We start from the raw sequence: 27859 nt of genomic DNA, 5'->3' as shown, positions 1-27859 counted from the left end.
AATCAGAACGTTTAGACATTTTTGTAAAAGTACATCTCCATTATTATCTTACTCGATAAAAGATATTGGCAGAGTAGTACAATTTTTCGTTGAAACAACGCACGAAAATTTAAATCAAGATGGTAAAAAGTTTCGAAAATTATAATCTCTTCCTGACCGGATATCAAATTAGAGTATTAAGTTAACATCGATCTACTCGAAGCCTGCTTGTAAAGTGAAGAACTTTCATCACTTTATAGGAAGAACATTATCTATTCAATTTTCGCATTTCTCCCTTATTGCAGTGCCACCCTCCATTATCACGAAAGAAACCAGCACAGACATGGTCGTCCGTGAGGGTTCAAACGTGACGCTGACGTGCAAAGCTTCCGGATATCCGGAACCTTACGTCATGTGGCGCAGAGAGGACGGAAAGAACATAAACTATAATGGCGAGAGCGGTGAGTTTTGATCCATCAATTCTCCGTGACTTTAATTGACGATCAGACGCGGCAAGCGTCGATTTTTCGAGATTAAAGCGAGCCCGGGTGGTCATAAACTCTAGTCAAGGCGGGCTTCTATTAAAAATGTCAACTTTGACAGTGACTAACAACTATATTCGTTCGAATCATCGTGGTTGTAAGGGAAGACAGAGTTATAGAGTAACATAAAATGAACGATACCTATGAAAATTTATTGTAAAACATCACTGTCTCGCGCAGACCGTTTCCAACAAAATATTATATTCGATCTACACGATTCAGTGTTACAGCTTATCGCGAGATTCTCTGTTGACATTAGAAATTTTTTAAACAATACTCGATCGACGCAGTACAAATGTTCTACTATTTTTATTTCGTGAAATATATGATCAAATATTAGCCTCGTTAAAATGGACAAAGGATTTTTTTTAATTTTTGATCGATTGTTGCGTGTCAACGTATTTACGAATTTAAATTTAAATCGATAATTTGAAATCGACTCGTAATAATTTAATTGAGCCGATAAATAAATACTTGGCGGACAATTTGGAAAATCGTAATTGCTCGAGACTAGCGCCATATGCAATGTGTATTATTATTGGTGAAAAATCAAGTGACTAAATGTTAACGGATTTCCAGGAAGTTTGGTAATTCCTTCTCAGGTGCGAGCAATCGTCTATAAATTACTACTTTACTTAAAGTACTGGGCTGTGGTGAAGACCGTGTTCGACATAACGCGCTTTGGAAGTTTCAACGAGGAAACGTTGCACTTCAAACGGCAATTGAAATTTGTGCTGTGTCAGGCAAACAGACTACTCCGGAATATCCGTATCTAAATTAGTTTCAGGAATTGCATTTTGGAGGTCTGTCATTAATGTATCGATAAAATTCGAAAGCGACGCGGCGGTGATCCTCGTCGAGGAATCGACGAAACTTCGAAAATTTTCAATAATTAGTTTTATTCCTGGAAAGTAGTTGTTTACTGAATTTTTTACGAAGTTTTGCATCGAAGTGTCGTTCTCGTTAATTTTGAATCTTCGTTGCATTCCATTTATTCTTGGATAATCGGTAACTACAGCGTAAACGCAATGTGAGACGGTATGACACAATGGAGAAATATTTTTGCATTATTTTACAAAGCCTAGTACGAAAATTAAAAAATTTCGTAGTTCACTTACTTCTCGGTTTTGAAGTTGTTCGAACTTGGAGTTCAAATTATAATAAGTAGGTCGAAATAAAAAAAACAGTTCTATTTTATTATAATTGATATCTCTGAAGTAATACAAATGCATATACTCGATGTGGAGTCATTAAATTACAATATACAACAGTAAAACCCCGATGATCGCACGAGAACCTCGATTATTGTACCTGTTGACAAATGGAGGGGATGATCACTCAACAATGATTGTAGTGGAACTGAAAGGAGAATCTGATAACGAGGCTAACAGAAATATACTGTACAAGTGGTTACCTCGTTAGTTGCACGAGTCTCGATAATTGCAAAAATGTTCTGCTCTATTTTCTATCGCTTCGGAAGTGAACAGAGAAACATTCGCATTACGTTCATTACACGTAAAGCAATAGATTTGAGAAAAAAATTAAATATTCCATCTTTTCCAACGATGCACCACTGCATTATAAAACGAAGAACCTACTGTACAAGATATTTCAATGTTTGTTAATTTTATTCGAACGAATACCGAAGAATTAGTATTTTTAAAATTAAAATTACCTTACAGACAAAATTCTATAAACAGATTTATAACCGAACCAATTTCGTTGCCAGCGTTCTATAAGTTCCTGACGCCACTGTTTACGCAAATAACAATGCCAGTTGAGCCAAAGTTCTCCATTATCTGCCCGAAAATGAGATACGAATCCGCACAATTACGTTTCACACGTTTAATAGATTCCACAATGCACGAACTTCAGAATTTCTCTCGCTGCTTACTAAATATCACGTCCCGTAGCTGTAACCCCTAAACAGTGTCGCGAATCATTTAAAATCTTGTCTCTTCGTTGATCGAATTCCACATTCTATATTATTCAGCACTTTATCCGACATTTCTATATCGGGCCGATCGATACGTAACGCGAACAAAACTCACACCGGAAACAGTCCTTTCGTAGAATAAACATTTTATCATCTACGATCGCAAATAATCGATTTTCCACGGAGCTTCTGTTTGTCGTGGTCGTCCCTAAAAATAACCGTGCACCTTAAGACCATCTCGAGCGAGGTCGTCTCGATCGATGCTAATTACTTTCTTAATTACTAATTATGGAGAGGGTGAGAAGTGCGACACCCAGTCTCTCTCACACGTACACGGACACACGAGCGCGCACCTGCATTAGTGGGCAAAGATGTACAGGGAAGCGGGACGTCAGACAGTCTGTCGGTTTCAAAGGATTTTCTCAATATCGGATAAAGGCCGGATTTAATTTCTGCTCTAATTTAAATTTTCATTGCCCTCGAGGTATACTCAGGCTCAGACGCTCAGAGAAAGCTTTCGAAGCTTGCGTCTCGTCCTAACTCCGCCGTATAAACTGTCACTGATAAATATGTATGCGTCGAATCGTTTCGGTGCGGAAAAAAAGATACTGCGTTGCATTGTCCGTTCGCGAACAATCGTAGAAACGGAAAACTGATTATAATTTGAAATTAAGAGAGACAAAGAGAGAGAGAGAGAGAGAGAGAGAGAGAGAGAGAGAGAGAGCTCGAAATTTTTGCTTTTGATATTTTACAGTACAAAGCTTCCACTAATGGTGTAATAGAAACTGTGAGAAAACAGCTGTTTTAAAAAGAAATCGAGGTGAGCACGGTGAAACATGTTTGTGTATGTATTAGAAGTAGATGTGGAAAGGAAGAGTTAATTTTACGCGAAGGAAATATTAACGCGATTTTAAATTGTTTTATTTACGAACGAACCAATAGACAGATTCGTTGTACGAAGAAATTTTAATAGTGTGAAAATTACCTAGCATCAATGTTTTATAGAAAATATATGTTAATGAAAATTGTCGTAAATTGTTTTTTACAATTTGTGACGTTTAAATATTTTTCTTTAAAACATAGTAATTTTACATTTTGTATATAAACAAAGATGTGTATTATTGTATTTTTTTTCTTTTTTTTCGGTAACTCTTTCATCCTGTTTGTAGTATATAAATAACTTTGACCGTAGTCGCGTCAATTCGTCGAATCCACTACTTTTTACTAGGGATTGTATTAATCCTCTTACATACACGGATATGTGTGCAATCTGTCGTGCATCTGCAGTGCTGCACGAACTGTCAGGCATACGATCTATGATTACTCTGTTTAAACTAATTTACATAATTTTCTATGTCTGAGAAACTCACGATGAGACTCGTTTCAAACTTCAACCATATATTCTGAATGAATTACTTTATGTACGTAGGGCTATAAAATCTGGGAACAGTTCAGCGTAAAGTATTTATTGTGCATTAAACTCGGATTTTAATTAAACTTTCATAACAATTTAATAAATCGTATTATTTTACGATTGGTATAAAATATTAGACTAGTTTGCTTAAACTCATTTCTGTTTCACTAACACACATATATCTTTGAATTTCGAATCTTTGGTATCGTAAATGTTTCTTTCGTATTGGGTGATATTATATTTTTCATATTGGAAATTGGAAAATTAAAAAATACTTAAATACGAAACCTGTTACACACTATAGGTAACTTAGACACGTTTAATCTTATTTACATTTAATAATACCCACTTATCGTCAGATTCGTACAATTAATATTGGTACTGCAACAATTACTTTGTTCTACCATTTTGTGTACGTAATTTAATCTTTCCGTAATATTTGTACATTATATATTTTCCGTAACATTAATACGCGCTTTTACGCTATTTATTTTTAGTTGAGTAATCAGTCGCTATAATTATACAGTAATTTCTATTTACAGTACCGTTCCAAATTTGACGTACTTTGTTCTAGAAATTGATTAACGAAATTTCAAATTACCCATTCAATGCTTCTCGTAATTTTACGTTTCTCCTTCAAGTTGCAAGCTTCGTATTCAGTCTCTAATTATAATACCTCGAGAAATAAACTCCTTCTCGTTAATCGTTAACTCTTAACGATTAATTTCTTCTTTTCTTTGGTGTTATTTCTTTATTCGGTCCAAGAAGTATTTCGAGCAGTAGCTAATCGCTAAAGTTGATTAAAAACTTGTACTTGCGATGCTCTGTTACGTGTCTGAACGGTTTCAACTAAATGCTCTAAACAGTTTAATCCTCTGCATTTGATACACTGGTGACTCACTAGCGGATGTTTCTCGTAACGAAAAAGTTACTCTATAAATGGATATATCGTGGAGAACATATGGTAGGTTCGTGAAAACCCTAATCAATTCGCAAAGCCCGGTGTGCAATCAACGGCTAATTAGGAAGCGATATCGTTCGACGAGCGTATATCGAAGGACACATCTGCTATTATATGAGGGATATGTCATTCGATGGGAGCGTCAGATTATCGGCGTAATTGGACGAAATATTACGGCAGTGAATATGGTACGCACTCAAACCGGGCGTTGCTAACTGAGGTGTTGCCCTCTGGGGCTTGGGGACAGTCTAACGCCATCACTCGCTCGTCTGACGGCCTCCAGACACCCTTGGCCCACGAGGAAAGCATGGAACTGGTGTCAGTTTCCCCAGCTCCCTGATCGTCACTATATTCCACAGGCTCGTGCAAAGGTTGTACTATTTCGAACCGAATCGTTTCATTATTAATATTTTTTTTTTTTTTTTTTTAATGTAGTAGAGAATTATACAATTTTTATTAACGTATAGATATGTATATGTATATATACGTTGGTAAACGATTATGTTTACGAAAAGGTAAGGTTTTGATTACGCAAGTGAAAAGGTAGTTTTTATTGACTTGAATCATCAGGATATTATATATACATATAAGAAAATTTTTATAAAAGTGTTTCAAAATTGCTGTCGAAACAATAATATCACTGTATCGAAAAGTCAACTGGAATCGGAATATTTTTATCAGACTGTAGAAAACACGTTTTTAATATACCGAAGGTAGAGGAAGTAGATGAAGTTAGATGAAACATTGGAAGTAAAGAGTATCTCGGTTAATAGTACTTTTCGAAACAAAAATGTTTAATTTCCTGTTACCCTCGAACGCGTCGTTCTGTGGACTTTCTTTTCAAATTACAGATATTTGTGTTTTATCAATCGAAGAGTTTTACAATTGCTCCGAGAGACTATTTCAAGTTGAAAAGAATAATAAAAATAATGAAATAAACTGTGGAAACTCTGTACTTCGTATTATCAAATTTCGATTTGTCTAGAGTTTTATAGGATTTCGTGAAAAATCATTTATAAACTTGCTCCGCTTCGAGTCATCGAACAACAAGCACAAGCTTCGGTGTGAGAAAACGTCTCTGAAAAATGGCGACCGGTTGTACAAAGCGGAATTGCACACGCACCGTTGTCCAAATACTGTTAGTATAAACGGAATATTTGTTCCGATATCCAAGCGAATTGTTCCATCGATCTAAGAATTTGGGACAACATTGCCAGTAATAAGGTAGCTCAATACTTTTGCACGGCTGTGTACACACATCTATACACGCGAGCTCCCTTAACGTCACCCTTCTGCCTCTACCTTGCTCCGGAAAGTGAAAAAGAATGGCCAAGAGAGATGAAAAAGCAAATCGAATTTTGTAAAACTCTCGCGCGTCTGGAGGCGTTTTTAAGGAATGGGATCAAGATACCGGGCGGCAGGGGGAGGGAAGATTTACTTCTTAGGTCCCAACCGATCGCCCAGAAAGCCGATAAAAGACTAAAAAACAGGGGGAGCAAAAAGGCGGGAACAAAAGGGAACAGAAGAATCTCGAATTGGTGGAGTAAGTTCGATAGAGGAGGTAACGAATCGCGTCTGTGTCTGGAAAACGAATATCGAGTGTTACGAAAATGTTTACACGAACTTCGCGAGAGACTAATTTTTCGAGTAATCGTCCAGTCGGTGTTAAACGAGGCGCGAAAATGCGAGTGTGGAATTTGTTAACCCAATTCGATAGGTTTTTCTTTTCGAACTCGATGAGCGGAAATATTGGAACTCGTTGAAAGGGGAACAATTTATTAAGGTTGTTCGTATCAATTGTTACGATGTACAAGCATTCGAAGAGAATATACACAAAGCAAATGAAGTGTATATTAAATTATCCTTTTCAGGATAGAATTCGTGTCTTCGTAAGTGCGTTAATATGTGCTAATAATTTCGAGTTAGTATCTTGGGTAATTTTGATTTGAAACAAATTCTAAAGATTTTTCGTTTTTCACTGTAGTCGTACAATATTAATATCGTTTCTCATTTCCTCGAAATATGTTCTCTGCGAATGTTTACGTAATGTTATAATTAATGTAAGTAAATTGTGTTATTTCATGAAACGTTGTCACAGTAACTTTAATCATCTGCCCCCTTTCAATTTTAATATTAACGTTACACGTTTACATTCTAAGACAACAGTGTTCACAATTTTAGATCCACTATATATTATATTAATTTCTTAATCTGACTTATGCATCGTGTTTGTAACTGCGAACAATTATAGTACGATAGTAACTCTATTATCGAAATTAGATGAAGAGGCTGTTAAATTATTGTTAAAATTTTTGCCTTTCTATTTCTCTCGTAGATTTCGATCAAACGCATAATTCTTTTCAATAATTCCTTCCTTACATTACACGGTGCTTACTCGAGTATCGAGAAAAATTCTACCCCAAGTGAATTAAAAACTGCATCGAAAATTTTCCAGAAATATCGTACAGTATGCAACTGAATATTCACTAATCCTGTCACCAGTGTTTCAATAATCCCGAAGTTATTATTTTCTCAAGTTTCGATTCATCGTATCTTGGAAAATAGAGAAAAATGTTTTCCAATGGTATCATTACCCACAATTGAATCAACGATCTTCGTTCCCCGTCTATGTCCACGTTCTTCGATAGTTCACCGATTCGAATTGTTTAAAAGTTTCGTTTATCCCCTTCGAAGCAATACCATTATTTCAAAGATGACTGTGTCGTGTATCTTGGCGATTTTCGCTCCCATTTCCCTCGAAAACTCCTTCTTCACGAGGAGTCACTTGTTCCTGTTTGTAACACGATTTTTGCCAGGGGCTCGCATAGACGGGGTAATACGACGCGACCGGAAAACAGGAACCTACGAGCGAATTCCTGTCCCGGAAGGGAAAAACAAAAGAAGAGAAAGGTCAGGTCATGGATATCGATATAGACGGCACGGAAAAATCGAATCTACGTTGTACTCGCTTTGCGCGCAACCCCGGCATCAAACGATGAGGGAAACTCGCGGCCAAACTGCACCGACGTCGATCCTCGTAGCGAAGAGACGAGCTTATCTTGTTGCCGTTTGAGGTTCCTTTGTACTTACTTTCGAAGGCACAGACGAAGTCAGTGTTCCACGCAAGATCAATATTGTCTGGCAAATTTCGCGTCTGAAGGAGGAACGGAATAGATTCCAACTTCTCCCGGTCCCTTTCCCTCGTTTTCTCTTTACTTGCGTGTACTTCCATCGATGTCTTTGTTCTCGTTGCAACGCGTTACGCTGTAGGCCACCGGGAGATATTTATTTTAAGGCCAATAATCGTTCTAACTGCGTGAAACGCCGGTATTCCATTGAAACGAGCAATTCCGTCCAAACAATGACTTCTGTCTACCGAAAGGGAACAGAGTAACGCGTTACCACCATGGAAATCGGTCTAGGTACCGTGTTAAATTTCACCAACTATAGGTGTCGAATGTTTGCGGGTGTTTTATTGGGAAACAATTTTTCCACGTGTAGAATCCGTGGAAGTTTTTATTTCGAGGAGAATGTCGATTTGTCGTGAATTGGAAAAGTTTTCAAATGGTCGTAACTGTGTGCGTAACAAGCGTTCCGTCGCGAGGGGGAATCTTGGGAAATTACGAAAACTCGTGGACGAACGATTACGAATAATATCGAGAAGTGTGCAAATATTCATCTCTCGACGAACAAATTTTTTGGGAGTAATGTGTTTATCAGGGTCTTCTTCTTTTTTCTTTTTCAAACATATAGAACGATTCTAGATGTAGAAATAAATCGAAAATATAGAATAGAATTTCTTTGAGCAAGGTCTCGCTTTAGAGAAAATTGATTTTAAAAATGTACGGGGTAATTGCGCGCTGAATCGATAGGTTTGAACTCGATCGATCTCTCTTCGCTTCGAACGGTATTTTTAGTTATAAATTATCATCTCCAAATATTGTGTGCAAATATAATGGACGTTTTCGTTAAATCGAGCACGTGCCCCAAACAAGGTTCAAGATCAATTTTCTCAAATATAGAGTCACTTACAAAAATATTTTGTTCTACGCTTTCGATTTATTTTTCATCGTAGAATCACCCCCTTGTCGCTTAAATCGTCCACTACTTGCAGAACACTTCTTCGTCGTTTACGATAAACTCGTCGCAATCGATAACTTTCTATACCTCTCGTACAAAAACAACATTGATCTAACACAAAACAACTTACTAACATTTATATACAGAAACAATAAAAACTCTATAACTATTCTAACCCTCTTCGAACCAATCTTGAACGACAACGTTACGAAAAAATAATCCGAATATCACAAGATAAAATTTTCTTTCACAATTAACGCGTACCGTAATCCCTCTTAATTGTCCATTCAATGTTCTCGACCGTTCACTCGATAAATAAAATTCTTATCTAAACGTGCCGTGTAACGTATTATTACGATGCTGTCTACGAACGTCGTAACTTTGAATGGTACAATTTAGTGTATACGTTTCCCAGTGGATTGTCACTTCTATCGAGGTAGGTAGTCGTTCGAACGCCTGTGCACCAATACGAGGAATTCCATCTGTCCATTGGACCACGCGCGGATACATTAGCTGCAATGATCGTGGCTCGAGGATTTCGCCGGAGAATGAATGTAGCTGGGTTATCTGGCGGTAATAACGCGAAAAAGGGCACTTAAGGATACGAGGAAAGGGAATGGGATGAAATATCGACGTCCAACCCGCCGCTTATGGGGTGGAATACATCACGTACTAATTCCCAAATAGGTAGCCAACTCCCCACTTCGTCTTCGAGTAAGCTGTCTGCTTATTTTTACGACGTTAAGGAGCACGCGGAAAATGTTATGCAAAGTGCGCCGTGCGCATCGACGTGAATGGCCGCTAATTTATTCCGCGGTTCTTTTCACGTGCGCCCTTATCGCGCCGCTTAACATTTAAACCGGCTAATGGACTTTGAAAGACACTGCGTTATCGCGGGGCTCGCGTCGCGACATTATGAAAATTCCAAGACATTTTTCGCGAGAGTAAATTGGAATCAACTTTCAGTCCCCATTCATGTAAACTAGCGCTTTTCGATGTAAAGCGATTTTTAACGTTCTCCCGCGGAATTGCGGGACTCGTCGCGTTAACACGAAGTCCTCGTTAACACTTAAATCCCTGTGAAACGTTCTTTGGAAGTTTCGTCGGTTTTTCGACGATTATTTCAATTATCCTCTGCTCCGTTCGTTACCCGAACCTACGTACGTGTTTAGTGGAGTATTCGAACGTTTCCAGGCACGAAAATTGTTAGATCGAAGCGTTGTATTAAAAATTATTACTGAATTTTAACCGTATTGCTCCACGAAACTGTAAACACTCGATACGTTTATTTTATTAACGAACTTTCGTGTTTAGAGGGTGAAATTAATTTTCATAGAAGAAAGATGAGGTTAATAATTGGAAGAGATATGTAGATTGATACAAATCTCGACTAATTTGTGAATTCTATTTTTTTTTTTTTTTGTTCCGACGAATTTTTAGTAGGAAAGATTACCTTGTACAGGAAATATCTGTTTGGAAAGTTACTTTTTCAGTTGTAGTGGAGTTGCGGTGTTTGTAATTTCGTCGAGATGTTTTTACTTACATCGTGATATTATTCGTAGGGAACTAAACGACTTTTAGTTCCTTTTTGTTTTCAACTTGTCCAACTTTTCTTTACAACATTTTCGTTGTAAACACATTTTCCCCATTGTTTCGAATATTATTTTAATTTATCATACATGACACACACGTTCAATATTTCTTTTAACTACCATATACAAATTTTGTATTTTTCGAAAGTACAAATACTTGACTTTAAGGATACTCGTTTCTGTAAATAATTAAACGTTCCTGTTGTACTTTAATTGTTCTCCGATATTGTGACTATATTTACACTTGGAATTTAATCATCGACACGATTTAATTACCGGTATACGAATGTTTTTAAACGAATCATACGAAGATATTAAAAAACTTAACAACTTGTGGGAAATGAATGAGTTTTTCGGTACGCGTACAATCCTTCAAATTCAAAGGCTAATATGTACTATTGTGCGAGTTGAAGAGTTATTTTCTGATATAAAAGGCTAAAACAGTATTCGTCCCCAGAATTGTAGTAGCTGGATCGAACGAAGCTCGGGGTCATGCGGTAATTTCGTTAATTTCAGAAAAAGCACACACTGCAGTTCGACAGAAGTAGATATTCAATGCCATAGAAAATTAACAGCGTTTGTCACGCTCGAATGATCATCGCCATTAATTTGTCCGGAATTCACAAAACGTACAACTCTTATATATTCTCAATTGTAATAAAAATAGGATATACGACACATCGATGTATAGGTTACAGATATGCTTTCAAAGATAATTACTAAAAGTAATATGCACTATAGCACGACCTTTATTTCGTTAACATTTATGGAACAGTACTAATCGAAACGTTATAAAGAAACTTAATTCCTAAAATACCAAAATTCTAATTATCGTATCAGTGAAATTTTGCACCGATTATTCCACATATTTTTCACCCTACATATAGCCAGTAATGTATAATATAAGAAAAGATCGTTTCCCATTTCTTGGACAATTTCCATTACCTTTTCAGATCCTTACGACACTTTCCAAGTGTTCTATTTTCAAAGTGTATACATAAAAACAAACACAAAAAAGAAAGAAAACGAAAACGAAAAGAAACACGAAAAATCTATTTCCGTTGAAAAAGATGCGAAACTGAAAACGTTCGCACGAAACGGTTGTAATATTTTAAATCCTCTAATCAGCAACTGTAACGAACGTTCGAGGACCAACCCGGAACGCCGTTCGTTAAGTCGAAATAAAGGGAATCTGTCGACCGATCGAGTCTGATCCGTCATCCGTCACTGTCCCCGCGCGTATACAAAATAATCTCGAAAAAATCAGGGGAACGTTATCCATCGTGCGACCGCAACAGTGGCGGTGACAGGTTAAAAAAATAATAATTGTTCCCGTTTCACTTTATCGTGAGCAACGGCGGCTTGTACGACTCGAAATTTCATCGTGCCATATTGTGGTTCCCCATTAAGCCGAAAGTTTTAAAGGTTCCCGCTAAACCGGTAAGGGGGTAGTTCCAGCACAGGACCTGCGGGACTACTTGATTAAAATCCTCGGAAAGTGCTACCCACCGCTGGAATCTCTCACCGCTAGGCATTGTTTGCGGAACAATGGATAGGTTTGGCGCGCGCGGCGCGCCGTGGCTAACAACGATTCACACCATCTTCTTACGCCCCACCGCGCAACGCGACAGCAACTTTCATTCCTTTCATGACCTTCGTCTCCGTGATAGGTCCCTGGATGATAAGGGTCCCGAGTCACGTCATATGTTTGTACGATTCAACAGATCGATTTGCCTGTTGCAGCTCGCCGCGTTTGTATTCCACACGTACGCCATAAATTCTTGTTCTCGATTAGGGCGTACTTTGTACGCCTACTCGACCCGATCGGATCTCACTCGACGAACCGAGCCCATCGCGCCACTTCCAGCCCTTCGAGTAATCGTACGACGATATCACAACTTGTACTTTTACGGTCTGTGTAAATACGTATACGGAAATTTCAATTTACCATAGTTATTTCATTTTTTGCTGTAAATTATAGCAAAACATGTTTCTGTAGAATTTAACTTGAAGTTAATATGATCCAAAATTAATTTTATTTGTGTAAATTGGTGGAAAGTAAGTGTTTGAGTCAATATGTATACGTATGTTTGTTTGATAAGGTTTTGAGTGTGTGGATAGATTAGAAGCTTTCGTGAAATCAAATTTTACAAAAGTATTTAGAACACGTGAGGATAAAACTCGTTTGAATTATAAAATTCTAGGATTAGTTTATAAAATGTATAGAGTAGATGTAGAAGTTCTTAACAGACACGGTTAATCGTTATCGCAAACATGTGTAAACTGTGTACATCTCCACAATGAATAATTATTAACAAACTTTATTAATATCGCACGAAAAATGATTGTTTTAATTTAAGTTTGAAAATGTTTGAACCAAACCGTGTAGAATAGCATGGTTTAGAACGAGGGACGCAGTCAAGTAAACACATTTAACCCTTAAGTAGGCGCGCGGGAGTTTAATAGACCCCCTCTGGATTACATTATGTACTGTTTGACATAGATTAGCCATTCTTTAATTAAATTTAAAAAGATCATATTTGCGAACAAAGATAAGGAACACATGGTATTCATTCATAATTAAAAGAAATGATAAATTTGACAAACCACAAACTTTGCAGATCCAAGGACCAATTAAACACAAGAAAGATATATTTTTTCTAGAAATACAGTCGACAACATATTTTGCAATTACAATCGCTATAAAATTTAACAATGCAGTCAATAAAAAATTTACAAATACAGTCGATATAAAATTTAGAAATATTGTCAACAACAAATTTACATATACGCTCAATGTCAAATTTCGAAATACATTCAATAATAAATATAGAAACATAATCGATACTGAACTTGGATATTTAGTCTCCTCGTTAGGTCTTGGAGTAGCGCGGGTCCACCGAATAAGAAACACAAAATGGACTCGTGTATTTTCTTTCGAACTGCAGGAAGCGTAACAGTGAACGCGATACATCGAACAATGTTCCCTGACTCGAAGAATTGTGAGCTGTTACAGCGTCCCATTACCTCGACATTACTGTCGAAGAATTGTAGCAACGTTCTCGCGATACGATGTGCTCTCGAACCTTTATCGAGAGAAACGTTCAATCGGTTTTCCATCACTCTTAAACATTTACTCGAAACTGCTTTAAGCTCCCCGAACTTATGACGACGCACTCCTGTTCTCGTCGTTTCGCGTATGTATAGGAACGCATAACAATTTTGCGTATAAAAATGCAAGTCGCGGTTACAGTGTTTTATTATTGCATTCTTATTGGAACACATCGTAGCAATCATCTCGTTTTACATCCCATGGAATACACCATGGGTTGCACACTAGGGACGGCCATGTTGTTGCCCCTAGGAAGCGAGTTTTATTATATTCCGCGCGAATGTTGTATCTTTTCTTTTTTTTTGTTCTATTTCAGACCATGCCCAGTACTTTTTACACCCTCTCCATCACCGATCGTTTTTTTTCCTTTTTTTGTTAAAAGCCGGTATTTTACTAAAACTTATCGATGTAAGGTAAACCGAGAACAAGTACGCGTAGACACTCGTATCGGCGCGTGCGCGTACGCGTTTAATTTATTACAACCGATGACCAACGGTGGCACCGAAATACGCGCCCGAAAGTTGCGCGAAAACGCGGAAGTTTTGCAAGTTCGCTCAGCTACCGGGAATGATAAATCGTTTACCGTAATTTAATTATATGTTGCTGTATAGCGCGGAAGTGGAACCGGTTATTGTATGATGGAATAAATAATTACTTTCTACGACAGATATTAATGAGCCGCTGGATATAGATACATTAAACTGTCAAATTTTGGATCCTGGTATTGTTTGGATACTGGCTTTATTTTATGGTAATTGCTCGCTTACCATTGAATTATAGAATATCGGCCGAGTAGCTTTCGATTAAGTTTCTGAGATCGTGTTTCGAGATTAAATCAAACTTGGAAATCATGGAAGAAAATCAGTCCAAATTGGACCAATCTCTCGAACCACCTTTCGCAATGGAACGCGTGAAATATTTATATTATGTAAATGAATTTGATTCATATCGACATCTTCGACATAGTTTTGCGGCACATCCTTCGCTCGGAATAGAACAGTCGATCTACGTCTATTGGTTTGACATTTATTCTCGATTATTTGAACTTTCGTAGTATATTTAAAAATATAGTATCACGACAAGGGACCTCGATGTACTTTTATTAAACATTTTTAATCATAATTAAATTTCTTCGTAAATGGTATTGTATTCGATTTTTGTTGGAAAAATTGGTTTCTTAAAATTATAGAATAATTACTAGGATCTTGGAAACGACGAACAATGTAAATCTGGGTTTATTAAGGGGACAGTTGATTCGAATGGTTTATTCGACGTACTCATGTCGCGACGTTTAATTTATGTTTCAGTGAACTTCGTGGATGGGGAAGTGCTGCATATTGTGAAGATCAGTCGACTGCACATGGGTGCATACCTGTGCATCGCGTCGAATGATGTTCCACCACGTGTCAGCCAGCGCATATCTCTTCGTGTGCAATGTGAGTATGTAAAAACGACACTTTGTTACACGTTGTTCTAAATTCGAGTTCATCGGTCTACTTTATTTGCGGTGGTCTCTAAATGTATTCTCGAATTTTCGAGCATGTTCCGGTAGCTTTTATTTTTTCGCTTCCAAATTCGTATATATATGGCCTCGCGAGTTGAAGCTCATTCCTAAGGTCATGTATGCGTTCTAAGTATACGTTAAAAAACGTATGAATACGTTTCTAAATTATTTTCAATCTCCCAGTTTATCTCTCAACTCAACAGATCCCAAGGAACGTTTGTCAAAATTATTTGACAAAATAATATAATCTAAAATAATCTAAATCGTCACAAAAATGTACGAAAATTTCTTTGAATTCCAATAACATTATGTGGATAATATGTTAATAATATTATCCGAGAAAGTCGAATTAACTCCTAATTTACATTTACACGTCCACTTACATCCAGATTTTTAGCTTCGTCGTTTATTCATATAACGATCCATATTTTTAACTATATCGTTATATTTCTGGTAGCTCAAATTAGATTACATTCGTGTCGTTACAAAGGAAGAATTTTAAATTTGTTCGTTAGTTGCTCAATAATTAAATTTGAAACTGTTTGTAAATTTCTGTAAATTATGGACAGTTTGGAAATGAAAGTACAATAAAATAAATGGTTATTTCAAGGTATGTCGAGCATAATTTTATTCGAGATAATTACTACAAGGTAATCCGAGTGTAACAATTAGAGATGATTATTACAATGTAATTCGAACGTAACTTTATCTAAAGTGATTATTACAAGCGCAACTGTTGAAAGTAGTCTTCTTTTACTTCAATGGAGAATCGGTTCGATGGATCTTACAATGCGGTTGGTTCGGGGAAACGCTCGGCTAAAGTAAACATGCTGTTGGATATTTCGAATCGATTCTTCGCCAACAAATGGTAATGAAATACCTCTTCCAGTAGCACAGGAAACTCTTCTTTGAAGGACTGCCTCTGCTTGGAACTTTCACTGCCGAATGCTGAGGGTATGGGAATATTGATTCAATTAAACAGTATGGTACAGTAGTGATTCGTGAAATGGCTCTATACACCTTAAATCCGCCTCTAGAAAGCTAATTGAAACATTCTCGATGCTCAATTCGAAATCATTACTCTTCAAAGGGATATACTTCTATTATCTTGAACTTCATCATCGATACAGCAAAATAGATCACCAAACTTGGGCTTTGTGTTCTTCAAACACTATCTCCAAAGAAACATTCGAGTTTGTAGTATTATGTTCGTCGATTAGGTTCGTCGAAGATCGAGGTATCCATCTATTTAGTTTTATGTTATTTCGGTCACGATTCTTCTGTCTTGTTCTCGACGCATCTTTATTCAATTACGGAACAATTATCATCCTTTTCTCCCTATAACTCAAAAAGCAAGATATAAATTTACTTCGTAATTGTTCAGCCTCGGGTCTAATTATTATACAGATATCTGTTTAAATCAACGAAAGATTCAGGATTCCTCGTTGTCGAGACAGTTTATTATTCAAAGATTATCTCTCCCTTGGAAAAGTGGAGCATAGATTTATTTTAGAATTGTTCAGCCCCGAATCGAACTATCGTGTAAGTATTAATTCAACGAAAAGGTGGAAGATTCTTCGACCTCGTTATTAACGCTCGTGTATTATTCAAGGTTCGTCTTCCTTGGTTTCTTATATCTCAAAATGTAAAATACTAGGTATTAATTCCAAACTCGTTAAATTTCATCGAAGTAAGAATATCCTGTGGTTGAATGAACTAACCACAGACCCAGCGAGAGAAAGAAAAAGAAACGGATACTCGAAGGACAGTAACAGGGTGCATTCCAGCGCAACCTGATGAAGAGTGGTTGTTCGCCCCAGCACGATGCATTACGTCGGTTTTCAACGTTTCATTTAGCCAGCGATTTACGAGCGGCCACTTGACCCAGATATGCTCGATGTACCTAGGTCCGTTCAGTCCCTCTCAAGCGTCACGTTCAGCCAGTTTTGGGGTGCGAAACGCGTTTCCGCTCTGTCTTTTCCGACACATTAGTCTCCGTTCCACCACACGGATAGTTACAAGCGTTAACAATTCGAGTTGGCGATTCCGTTAAAGGATTACGCGGGTGTTCACCGGCGGTGTTTACAATACCTTTTTGAGCTGCATATAACGATCCTTCGGTTGTTTTTCCCCTCGTATTCCCTTTTATTAATATTATTCTCGAGGATATTGAATTTTGCGACGCGTGGTTTCCTTTTTATCGGCTCGATGGCAATCAACGCTTCGACTGTGAGATAATAGAGAGAAATCGAGTAAAGAATACAGAATATGTTGATTTTTATCCTTTTGTCATTTGCGATGGCTAGTATTCTTTATTAAATAGAAATCGTTCAAAATTATCGAGCAAATCGAAAATGATCGTATGAATATTTTTCATTGTTGAAAATTCATGTCCGGAATGTATCTATCAACTTTGTGTTTGATCAGTATGTAAACATTCATAGATTCGTGGTAAATTCCGCAAATACATTATTGACTCTCGTTGTTTACATTTATCGTATACATAATCCTATTTCTAATAATATATACACGTGTATGAATAATTCTATTTTTATCGGGTAATATTTGTTAGTAAAATGTACAATGTAAATATTGTTACTCGCAGAAGTGTTTCGAATAACATCGAAGTATCTTTCGAAATTCCAGGCAAAGGAGTCGAGATAAAAATAAAGAGACAAGTGAATTGCTATTGAATGAATTACAAGCTAATCCAATTAGATTTTCCTCGGTAGTTCTTTCCACGCTTATCGAAGTATTAATTAATAGGTCACAGTTAAATCAGTTGAGAATTTCCACAGGAATGAAAATTAAAAGGTGAGCAGAATTTATCATTAATATTAACTTTTTATGGTATGTTTGTCCAACTCGTGAATCTAATTCTTAGAACAAATTTATTTAACCAATGAAAACTGTTCGAGAAAAAAAGGTCTTTTCCCTTACCTTCTCGCACACGTAATTTCATATCTCTTCTGTTTCTTTTTGTTTCGGAATGGAAGTTTTATTCTTTATAACTTTTTATTGGGAAGGTCGCAAATGATATATCTCAAATATATTTAAATTCATACTTACGACTACTCACTACTTACTTATTTCTCAATTAGGATATGCACCAAGCATTTCATACAGAGCTAAATTTAAATTTAGTTATCGGTTCGAAAATTCAGTTGTCCAGATCGGGATTTTGTGTGGATTCCTCGTGGCTCGACGGTTGAAATTCCATGTGACGATACAATTAAATTGATCAGCTAATGGTCGCGCAATTTATCCGATAACTCAAGAAAAAACGTCGAGGGAAGAATATAGAGTGGACGAGGGACGCTATCCACCGTGATATCGTCTCAAGCGTATACAGCGGCAGTAAATCGTGATTTACGTTGGTTCGTAAAAGACGGAACTATGACATGATATTGCGGCTCCGGAATATCTATATCGATCGCAAGAAGCTCCGTATACGCCATCGCTGCGCGTATAATAACTGAAAACTTTGAGAGGGATGTTTTCGCTCTAAGGGAGTCCTGCATTCCCTAAGTCGCGTCACCTGAACTTTCAAGTGTATGGAAACTTTATAGAGTTCTCGGAAAAATGGAGAAAATTAAAGGGTATAAAGGTGTGTCTATGAAACGCACCCTCTATTTTTAACGTGTGACGGGTGAAAGGTCGAACAAAAGGAAAACTTAATCTCGAAAAATTTCCCATAGAACGGATGGAAACAATTGCTTTGGAATTGAAATCTCCGGAAAAAGTTTCGATCGAACAACGAAGATTAATTTTATTTAACAAATTTACTCACCGTTATGGAAAAGATACAAGTGAAAAGAAAAGCGAAAAGGTGAAGTTCAGAGAATCCTTGACTTGTAACTTAATTGCAACTACTTGATTTTTGAATTATTTCTTCGGTTTTTTAATTATTTTAAATATTGAGATTTATATGTACTTGTTACTATTGTGAAGAAATATTCATAATTCAATTTTCAAATAGTTGGTATAGGGATCAGTAAATCTCATGGATCAACATTAGTTAGAATTTCAGTTCACTTTAAATCGAGTACGAAATTTTCTGAGAAGGTTAATAATAATTATATAAGAACCGTCGAGTAATTTTCTCAGGCAGAAAAAATATTTATTATGGTACTTTGGAAAAATATTAGTTTGAAGTTTCATGAAACAAAATTATGGAATCTAGTGTATGCAATGCCAATATAAAATAATTAAAGCGTACAATTATGATTAGATCATAGTTCTTAAGAAGCACAATAGTGTCTTCATATCGCGAACTTCTAATGACTACAATTATCAAACACTATCAACTAAAGTGTCGAGCAGTAATTGCTCCATTCAAAGAAATATAAAAGCACCAATTTCGACGAACTCACCGACAGATACCAATACAGATGGAAAAGGCAACGAACAATGAAAGATCTTTTCGGGCGTTACGACCTTAATCTATTCACCTTCCAGTTTATACGCTTTCTACTTAAAAAAATTAATTACGCGATCAAGGAAAGCGATTGTGCCGCAAGAAGCGGTAAATAATACTTTCTGAAAGAAGCTAGGAACAATGCTTCGGTTTCGTGAACATTGAACTGAATGCGTGGCTTTCTCACCAGGGATAATTAATCATGATTATAATTCAAATTAACCAACGCGCGAACAGTATCTTTTATATTTATCTGAGCAGACTGAAGCCTGTTATATTCGAACAGAATGTTAGTTTATCAACAAGTGAATTTTCTAGCGAGAGAACAGTCTTTTCCCTGACATAGAACAATTAATTAAAATAAAAATTACACTACCATTATCTTCATTTTTGTCTAATGTCTGAAGTAACATTTTTGCAGAATTTTTATTCCCAAGAAATTTTATTTTCAAGTTCGTAGCAATACTTGATAGAGAAAAAAGAAAACGTCGGAGAAAGGATAAAAATATCAAGTCGATTTTCAAAGGAAATAGATTTCTTTTCAAATTGTAGACTTCTGATTATTAAATATTTTCGTACATGTTTGTGGAACTTGTTAATCCATCAAAAGTACTTTAATATCGAAAATAATTATTTAAATTACTTAAATATCTCGTATGATAGATCGTTGCATAATGTATTTTCGGATAATGAAGACCAAACTCCAAATTCAGCGAAACGTATCGCATTTGTTAATCACGTCACGTACGTCTTTCTTTTGTCACAGTTCCTCCGATGCTTTCGATACCAAACCAATTGGAGGGAGCGTATATTGGACAAGACGTCACGTTGGAATGTCATACTGAAGCTTATCCTAACTCGATCAATTATTGGACAACCGAACACGGAGACATGATTATCTCTGGTAATTTTAAGCTTCATAAAATTAGATTTACTGCAGTTGCAGGTCATTTCGATGCAACTGAAAATCAATACACGACCAGAAACACTTGCTTGATTATAATTATACAGAAATTAGACTGATCGAATGTGCAACGATTGCTGTAGATTTTTCTATTTCTACAGCTTTTTCAGTTCTCGATACTCGTACTATTTTCAAAAGTCTTTTACTAATAACCGTGCATAAGCTTCTCTCAGTGAAAGTTTTATAAAAATGTTTAGCAATCGGTGCACAGTTATTTTATCCAATATGATACGTCACTTAACGTTCTCTTTTAAACGTGACTTTCAAAAATCTGTTTAGTATAAGTAGATTTGGCTCGTAACAGTATTTTAAAATAATATACATCTATACAATTATAGATGATTATAATACTTACTATTGACCTTCGCAACGATTTCTCTTTTCCTGGCACTTCATTATTCAAACCTTGTTGATAAAACAAATTTTAACAATACAACAATCCAATTGATAATGATGTTGTAACAAGTAGAAGCAAGTATTGCAAAGAAAATTTTTTTTCAAGTTTTCTAAGCGAACTTTGCGATACTTAATATTTCCTCGATCCTCGTGTTACACTGATACTTTCATTCTTCGCGACACGTAAACTTGATCGTATCGCGAGGAAATAGTTTTATTTGCCTAGGCAATTACCATTCCATTGCAGGTGACAAGTACGAGGCTGTATACACCGATAGCGGCTACAACAAATACATGATGCTGAAGATCAGAAATGTCGGGCCGAAGGACTTTGGCTCCTATAAATGCGTCGCACAGAACTCTCTCGGTGGAACGGATGGTGACATAAAATTGGATGGTGAGTGGAATAACGTTTCTCCAAATTACGAATTGTACAGAACACTTAGCGTTGAGTTTAAAAACGCAAAGAGAAAAAGAAAAATTTGTCAATTATGTCCGAGATCATAATTGGAAACATTTCTCATCTACCATCGTCCTCCATGCAGTTGAGAACGTTTATTTTCACTTAATATTCAATCATTCCTATAAGTATTATTCGAATTTTGAATTACATTCGGTGATACATCTGTCGATAACCTATCTCATGGTAACTTAATACGATTGACACCTGACATCCATATCAATGAGACGAGATAAGCAAATTACAGATTAGGAAATCTCGTCCCAGTTCTCTGCGCATAATATGTAGAAAATGTAGTGCAACAGTCGCATGTTCTACGTTTCGCTTTAACCAAAGACGGGCAAAATTTTGTTCAAATAATAGATCTAATAATAATTTGTCTATAATATTTCTTCGATTGAACAGTTATGTATTATTCCTGCAAAGTGAAAAATAATTTTATTTTATAACTTCAATTATCATTTTTATCGAAGGAGTGTAAAAACAGCGGTTCAGCCTTTACTCTTCGTTCAAAATTTTTAACTGGATACAAATTTTGTTCATTCCTGGGTATAGCTCCACAAAATGCAAATGTGTTGCAAACGTGTCAAAATTTTTTGCGCATCGAGTTGCGAACACTTGGAGAAAAATAAAAACTCTCGAAGCGAAGTGACGACGTTGGAAATAATTGGAATAATAGTATCTGTATTTACGCTCTAATGACAAAGTAATTGATTCCCGATGAACTTTTACGCAAAGACTCTTAACAGTCGATGGGTATCGATCGATAAACGAGCTCAAACGGCCTTTCCGTTTCAACGTTGTTCGTAATTGGCGATTAAATTTGCGAAGGATATATTTATCCCGGGAGAGTATACCTTCCCGTCTCCTTGGACGAATAAATTGGCTGAAACTAAAAGTTTAATAAGATATATCGGTCGACCGATCGTTGAAAAACGAACGCAAGCGAAAGTTCAGCGTCGAATTTCTCGAACTCTGTAATGCACTTTGTGAGCGTGCATTCGGACACAATTCGTTTCTTTATGCAGTTTGGGTAATAAACTTGGAAAATATCGTTAATTTATGAGCAACAATACGCCTGGATTCGATCGTCTGTATCGTAAACTCGGTTGGAATTGAAACGAATTGAATTACTTTAATGCTAACTTTATTAATATAGGTTTCCTGTCAAAATTTATTTTTAGGGGAGTGTATAAGTTCTCAGTTTACGAATTTATTGAGATGAATATGAAACGACGAACCAAAGTGGACCTTTTATTATACATTCGTCTGAAAGATTAGTGTAGCAGATTTATTCAAAATTTCCTTAAACTCTTACTAATTTATTATTTATATTTACATTTAAAATAATTTGATCGTGAGATACTTCTTTGAAATTATAATACTTTGAGCTACAAGAACGTGTGCATAATATAGATATATTGTGCAAAGCGGATGAATAATTTTATGTATTTTCTTAATAATGTTGGAAGTGCACATACAGAAGCGGCAGATACTTAATTTTGACTTTTTATTTATTCAAATATTATCGGTAAAACGAGAAATACTCTCTTAGTTTAATTTTAATTCTTACCTTACAAACGAGATCACGCATACATTATTTTGACAAGTGCGCAAGCTGTACTACATATTTTAATGCACTAATTTGTAACTTGAACCGCCTCGGTTCTTGTACGAAAGTTTCGTTATTGGAGTTTATCTCACTTGCGCTTTGTTTAAAAGACAATAGCCTAGGTTCTTCGGTAACTAATAGAGGACTGCTCGGATAAAGGAATTTTTGCATAACAGAACTTTCAAATTTTCCAACTTTGATCATTCTGTATTCCAGTTAAAATGATACAAACGTCAATGACGCGAAGGAAAAGATAATACGTGTACACACGCAAACTCGACTATTTAAACAATTCTACAGCCCTTATACACTCCACCGCAGATAAATACATTATGTAACATATTTCATCGCATGAAATTACATTTCTTTGACCGTGTTAAACCGCGCGAGTCACTTTTCTAACCCGACGAAGACTTTAAAGATTCCCGACAGGAACATTTTGCACGCCACTTAATTTACCTTTCTCGTTACTTTCGTTTATTCAATATAAGACCACCAAGTCTTTGGAGATTCCCCGCATATTTATTTCGCGTCCCGGTAAATTTATCGTTCTGCGTACCTTTGTTCAATTTTCGTGGAATGTTACCACAAAAGCGGGGACATTCTACACCCACCCTCGCTTGTCGATCGACGGAACGCGATCTCTCTCTGTCGCGAAACCGGCGAAGTAACGGGATTACGTTTTAAGCGTCGTCCGGCCGCTAACGAAATTGTTACTCGGTCGAGATTCGTTTCCTGCGCGTACTGAACGACACGATTTTTGTATACTTTCAGAGATTCCCGCCCCGTCGACGACGTCCACCACGCCGCCGCCCTACCACGTCACGTCCTCGATGAAGAAAAACGGTAACCGAGTCTCGTTTCGTGGGCAGGTGTTTCCCCCGATTTCCGCGACGTTGATCACGAAACCGTGTAACCGTTACGCGAATATTTTAAACGAATCAACCGATCGTAAAAAACGATACCGCGTGAAGATCATCCGCGAACGAACGAGGAATTCGGTGGAGACACCTGCCATTAATTTCGCGAGCGAAGCAGTGCCTCGAACCCCCGTTCCATTCACCCCCTCGCTCTTTCGTGCACTCGTTCCTCCCATATCCTTTTTTTTTTCTCTCCCCGAAGCAAGGACATCCATTTTCCCTCGCCATCGCCCATCCGATTCCCATCGTAGCACGCGACGCGACGCCGGCGAAGCACAACCATGTGAAACCGCCTTTGTGTAATGTATTTTAGGTAGAAACGGTAACAAGAAATTACGACAACGACCTATCGACTACGAGGTCGAGGAATGGCGAGATTCAGGTCAGTAAATATCTATTTTAACGCGCTCCACGTACCTTCAACCATTTCCCACGACGATACACCGCCTGGCGTTGCCCGCTTATACCGGGGCCTCGTTCGAGTAATTAGCATAATTAAAACCTCGTCAACGGTGCACATTCGGGGCCACGAAGGGAGAGAGCAAGACAGAGAGAGAGAGAGAGAGAGAGAGAGAGAGAGAGGAGAGAGAGAGAGAGAGATCCACTGAATTGTCGATGCTCGGTGATCCCCTTTATCCGTGAACGAATTACTACGCGTTACTTGGTCCCCTTTAACTGGCCGGAATGGATTTCAGTATTACACCACCACCACCACCACCTCACCGTTGCCTCACCCCCCCTCTCCCAGCACGACGACGACAGTGATTTCGCCCCGACGGTTATACTTACGTTTGCGTTTTACGGTTTAGTTCTCGGCTCTCGGCTGCGAACGTGGGATCGGCTGCTGATCGATTCGAGGGGAATTGCTCGTTCGAAAGTGCTGGCGGGAATTAGAGGAAAGGTTAATCGCCGCGATTGGTCTTTCGTTTCATTTTTGCTTATACAGGCCATCGAGGGGGAAAAAGAAAAAAAAATTGTACGCAATAGTCGAGGAGTATTCGATTCTTTTCGTTCGTGTCCCTTTGGGTTTCTTCATTGCCCGCTACCCGATTACCTCGGTAAGTTTTTTTCTTTTCGCGTTTACGATTTATTTTACTTCTGCCCGAATTGTCATTTATTTTCTCTTATCCGGCAAAATGTTGTACGTTCAATAGATTTGATTTGGTTATTGAACAATCACGGATACCTTTTAAATGTTCGATATTGCAACGTAGCGTTTCGGTGTTAAATTTTACCGATGGACGTTTTCGTACGTTATTTTTTCGGCGAAATGATTTTATCGTTGATAGAATCGCGCGCATAATTATTGGGTTATTGATCGATCGGGGTATTCTTTAAAAATACAATTTTGCGGACCATTCGGTTCCGTGTAAATTTTTCTATTCTACTTTCATCAGGTTGTAATTGATTAAATACCAAGAAGTTCTTTTTATCTGTGGGTAGTTTTATATTTTGCCTCGATTCCAGACAAAAATTGCTACACCGCTTTCGAGCGAACTTGCAGATCCGATTTTGTCACTTGAAAGCGGGGACAATAGTTGCAAAACACGTGTTGAAGGAATATTTCAGCCATAAAGAGCGACCACACATTTGCATCGAAATATTTTTGTTCCATTCGATGTTTTGAACTCCCGTTTAGAACGAAATCTGGTTAAATTTTTATCAATGCAAATAAACGTCAGCTTTCTAAAAATATAGGCGTTGGAAAAAATCGATCCAAAAAAATTCAACCTAGTCAAAATTTAAATTTGGAATATTATATCGCGATAAAGTAACGACCAATTACATTATTATCGTAAAAAGGCAATTTGATTGCAATGCTCGCGATAATTCAAATTCCACTCTACAGTGTATCCCTTGAACGAATCTTTCCGAAAGCACGTTTTGTTTTTTAATTTTCTCAAATGTTCGTTCGATGATCTACAATTGCTTTTGTTTGCACGTGATCTAAAAACACCGAATAGCTATATGCATAACGTTGGATTCGCGATTGAAGGGAATTTTGTCTGCGGACCGACGTGACTGGAAATCAATACTCCCTGAATACAATTTTTAATCGACTTAATATTTAGTTGGGATTGCTTCGAAGCTCCCAATAACCATAGAATCCAAAAATTTGCAATTTCATACTTTCGGGTAAAATATTTGAATTTATTTCTGAGGGTAAAATATTACCCATCGACGTTAGGGGTAGGAGTTATGAAATTATGGTACGGTTCTCAACTGTTTGAGAAACACTGTCTTTCGGCTTAGTTTTTGCCCTTCCCGAAGATAGATGCCTCTTCGCGTAAATATACCTTTTTGTACTGTTGATACATAAATACAGTTTCTCAGAGCAAGTACCCGCAATATACTTGGCTTACAAAAATTTAATTGGACGTGCGAGGACGCGTAACACCTTGTTATCGCCTCGAGGGGTTGCGTGTAGCGACGTAAACCTTAACACGAGTGCGATCGTGTACCGCGTAAAATATTACAGGTGTGGGTGGCAGCCCTGTTTGAATATTAAGCTCGGGGACAGAGAGAGGATTTATGGACGAGTTGGATAAGTTATGTGGCTAAAGCTCAACTGGTGAATTCGATCGGCCGACTTTATTTCTCCTTACGCATTAGCGATCTGGAACCATTAATAACAGAGGCAATCTATAAAATTTGAACGACTTTTCTCGTTTTACACTCAAGTTTTCCAATATTTCCGAGCTGCCAGTTGCCAAGTGGGCTTCCATTTGAGGTAATAATTTCTATGGAATTACTTTCTTTTGTAATCGTTTCTACGGAATCACTTTCGTTTCTGAAGAAGACAGGATGTTCTTCTTTCCCCTCGTCTCCCTTGTTCCAACGAAAATCTCACCACGCTTCGTGATTTCATATTTTCGTTCTTCTTTCTATCACGAAAGCTGCTGACTTTGTAAACCTTCGTTCGATCGATGTCTCGACCACTGTTTCGTCTCGTTTGTATCCATTGTTTCTGGATTTTATTTCTACGGTTAAATCAGTTTACGTTCCGTTTGCACGGATGTTTACAGTACGTCAACAGGATTCAGAAGGATGAACTAAATATACATGAGTCTTGTAAAGCGATTGTACAATGTTTCTTTACCAGAGATATCGGATAATTAAGATTCTGTTTCCTTTACCAGGGAAATCGGATAATTAAAATTTGTATTGTGTCAACTGTAACATTAAACGCTCCAGTAGGGAATTCAATGTACAGGGTAAAAAATAAGAAGTTATCGTAGCTAAATGGCCGCTCCTTTGAAACCTCCTTTGCAAGGGCAAAATTGCCCTTTGTTAGAACATCTTTTATTCATCTTGATAAAAAGCTTCCCTTCTGATGCCTGCCATCGGGTTTTCACTCTGTTTCAACGTTTTTATTCTCTTATTAACCGGAGACGTTGTAAATTTTCCGTGTAATTAAAAACGTGTTTATCATGTATCGTTTCTTTTTGTTCTTTCGGTATCAAATTCGTCAGAAACTAGAGTTAATTAAGGAGGAGTCTATTATAAGACCGAGCTAATTGCATTCCGGCTTGCTTCTAGAGTTTCGATAAATTTGAAACAAGCAATGAGAAATGAGTTTCCGGCAACATAATACGACGTTGATTTGAAATTTAATGTCGTAGTTTGCATTTTAAAGTTGCCAAACACGAAACGCATTTAAATTGCGCATAGAATCATCGGTATTGATATCAGTTCGCAGTATCCAGTTTACTGTAATATTCCTTTGAACATTCTTAATATACAAAAGTAATTGAAATTGTTCCGATTAAAATTGAAATAATACGAAAGATATCATTTTTTCGATATTAAAAAAAACAAACGTTTCCTGTTCAATTTTCGAGATACATAAACGATATTATTGATTTAATTTAATATCCAAGCAATCGTGTCGATAAAAATATTATACATACCAAACAGAGTGGAGTGCAAACGAAACATTATGATTCTTTAATGAGTTGAGTTTATTTCT

The 27859-nt window shown here is 37.0% G+C and overlaps 1 protein-coding gene across 5 annotated transcripts in view; it reads left to right on the top strand.

The window, feature by feature from the left end:
- The window catches only part of LOC143149301 (neurotrimin), a 306423-nt gene that overhangs the window by 263582 nt on the left and 14982 nt on the right, over nucleotides 1-27859 (top strand). For 3 of the 5 annotated variants that reach the window (XM_076316532.1, XM_076316529.1, XM_076316528.1), the window contains 6 exons: nucleotides 285-440; nucleotides 14924-15052; nucleotides 20304-20441; nucleotides 21124-21294; nucleotides 23744-23815; nucleotides 24203-24271. In XM_076316532.1, coding sequence (XP_076172647.1) covers nucleotides 285-440; nucleotides 14924-15052; nucleotides 20304-20441; nucleotides 21124-21294; nucleotides 23744-23815; nucleotides 24203-24271 — 735 coding nt within the window. The remainder of the gene's footprint in view (nucleotides 1-284; nucleotides 441-14923; nucleotides 15053-20303; nucleotides 20442-21123; nucleotides 21295-23743; nucleotides 23816-24202; nucleotides 24272-27859) is intronic. The other 2 variants (XM_076316530.1, XM_076316531.1) reach the window with 2 other exon arrangements.

The sequence above is a fragment of the Ptiloglossa arizonensis genome, chromosome 7 (genome assembly GCF_051014685.1).
Source record: "Ptiloglossa arizonensis isolate GNS036 chromosome 7, iyPtiAriz1_principal, whole genome shotgun sequence".
NCBI lineage: Eukaryota > Metazoa > Arthropoda > Insecta > Hymenoptera > Colletidae > Ptiloglossa > Ptiloglossa arizonensis.
Note: the sequence above shows the minus strand (reverse complement) of the source record. Positions and strands in the feature narration are given on the sequence as shown.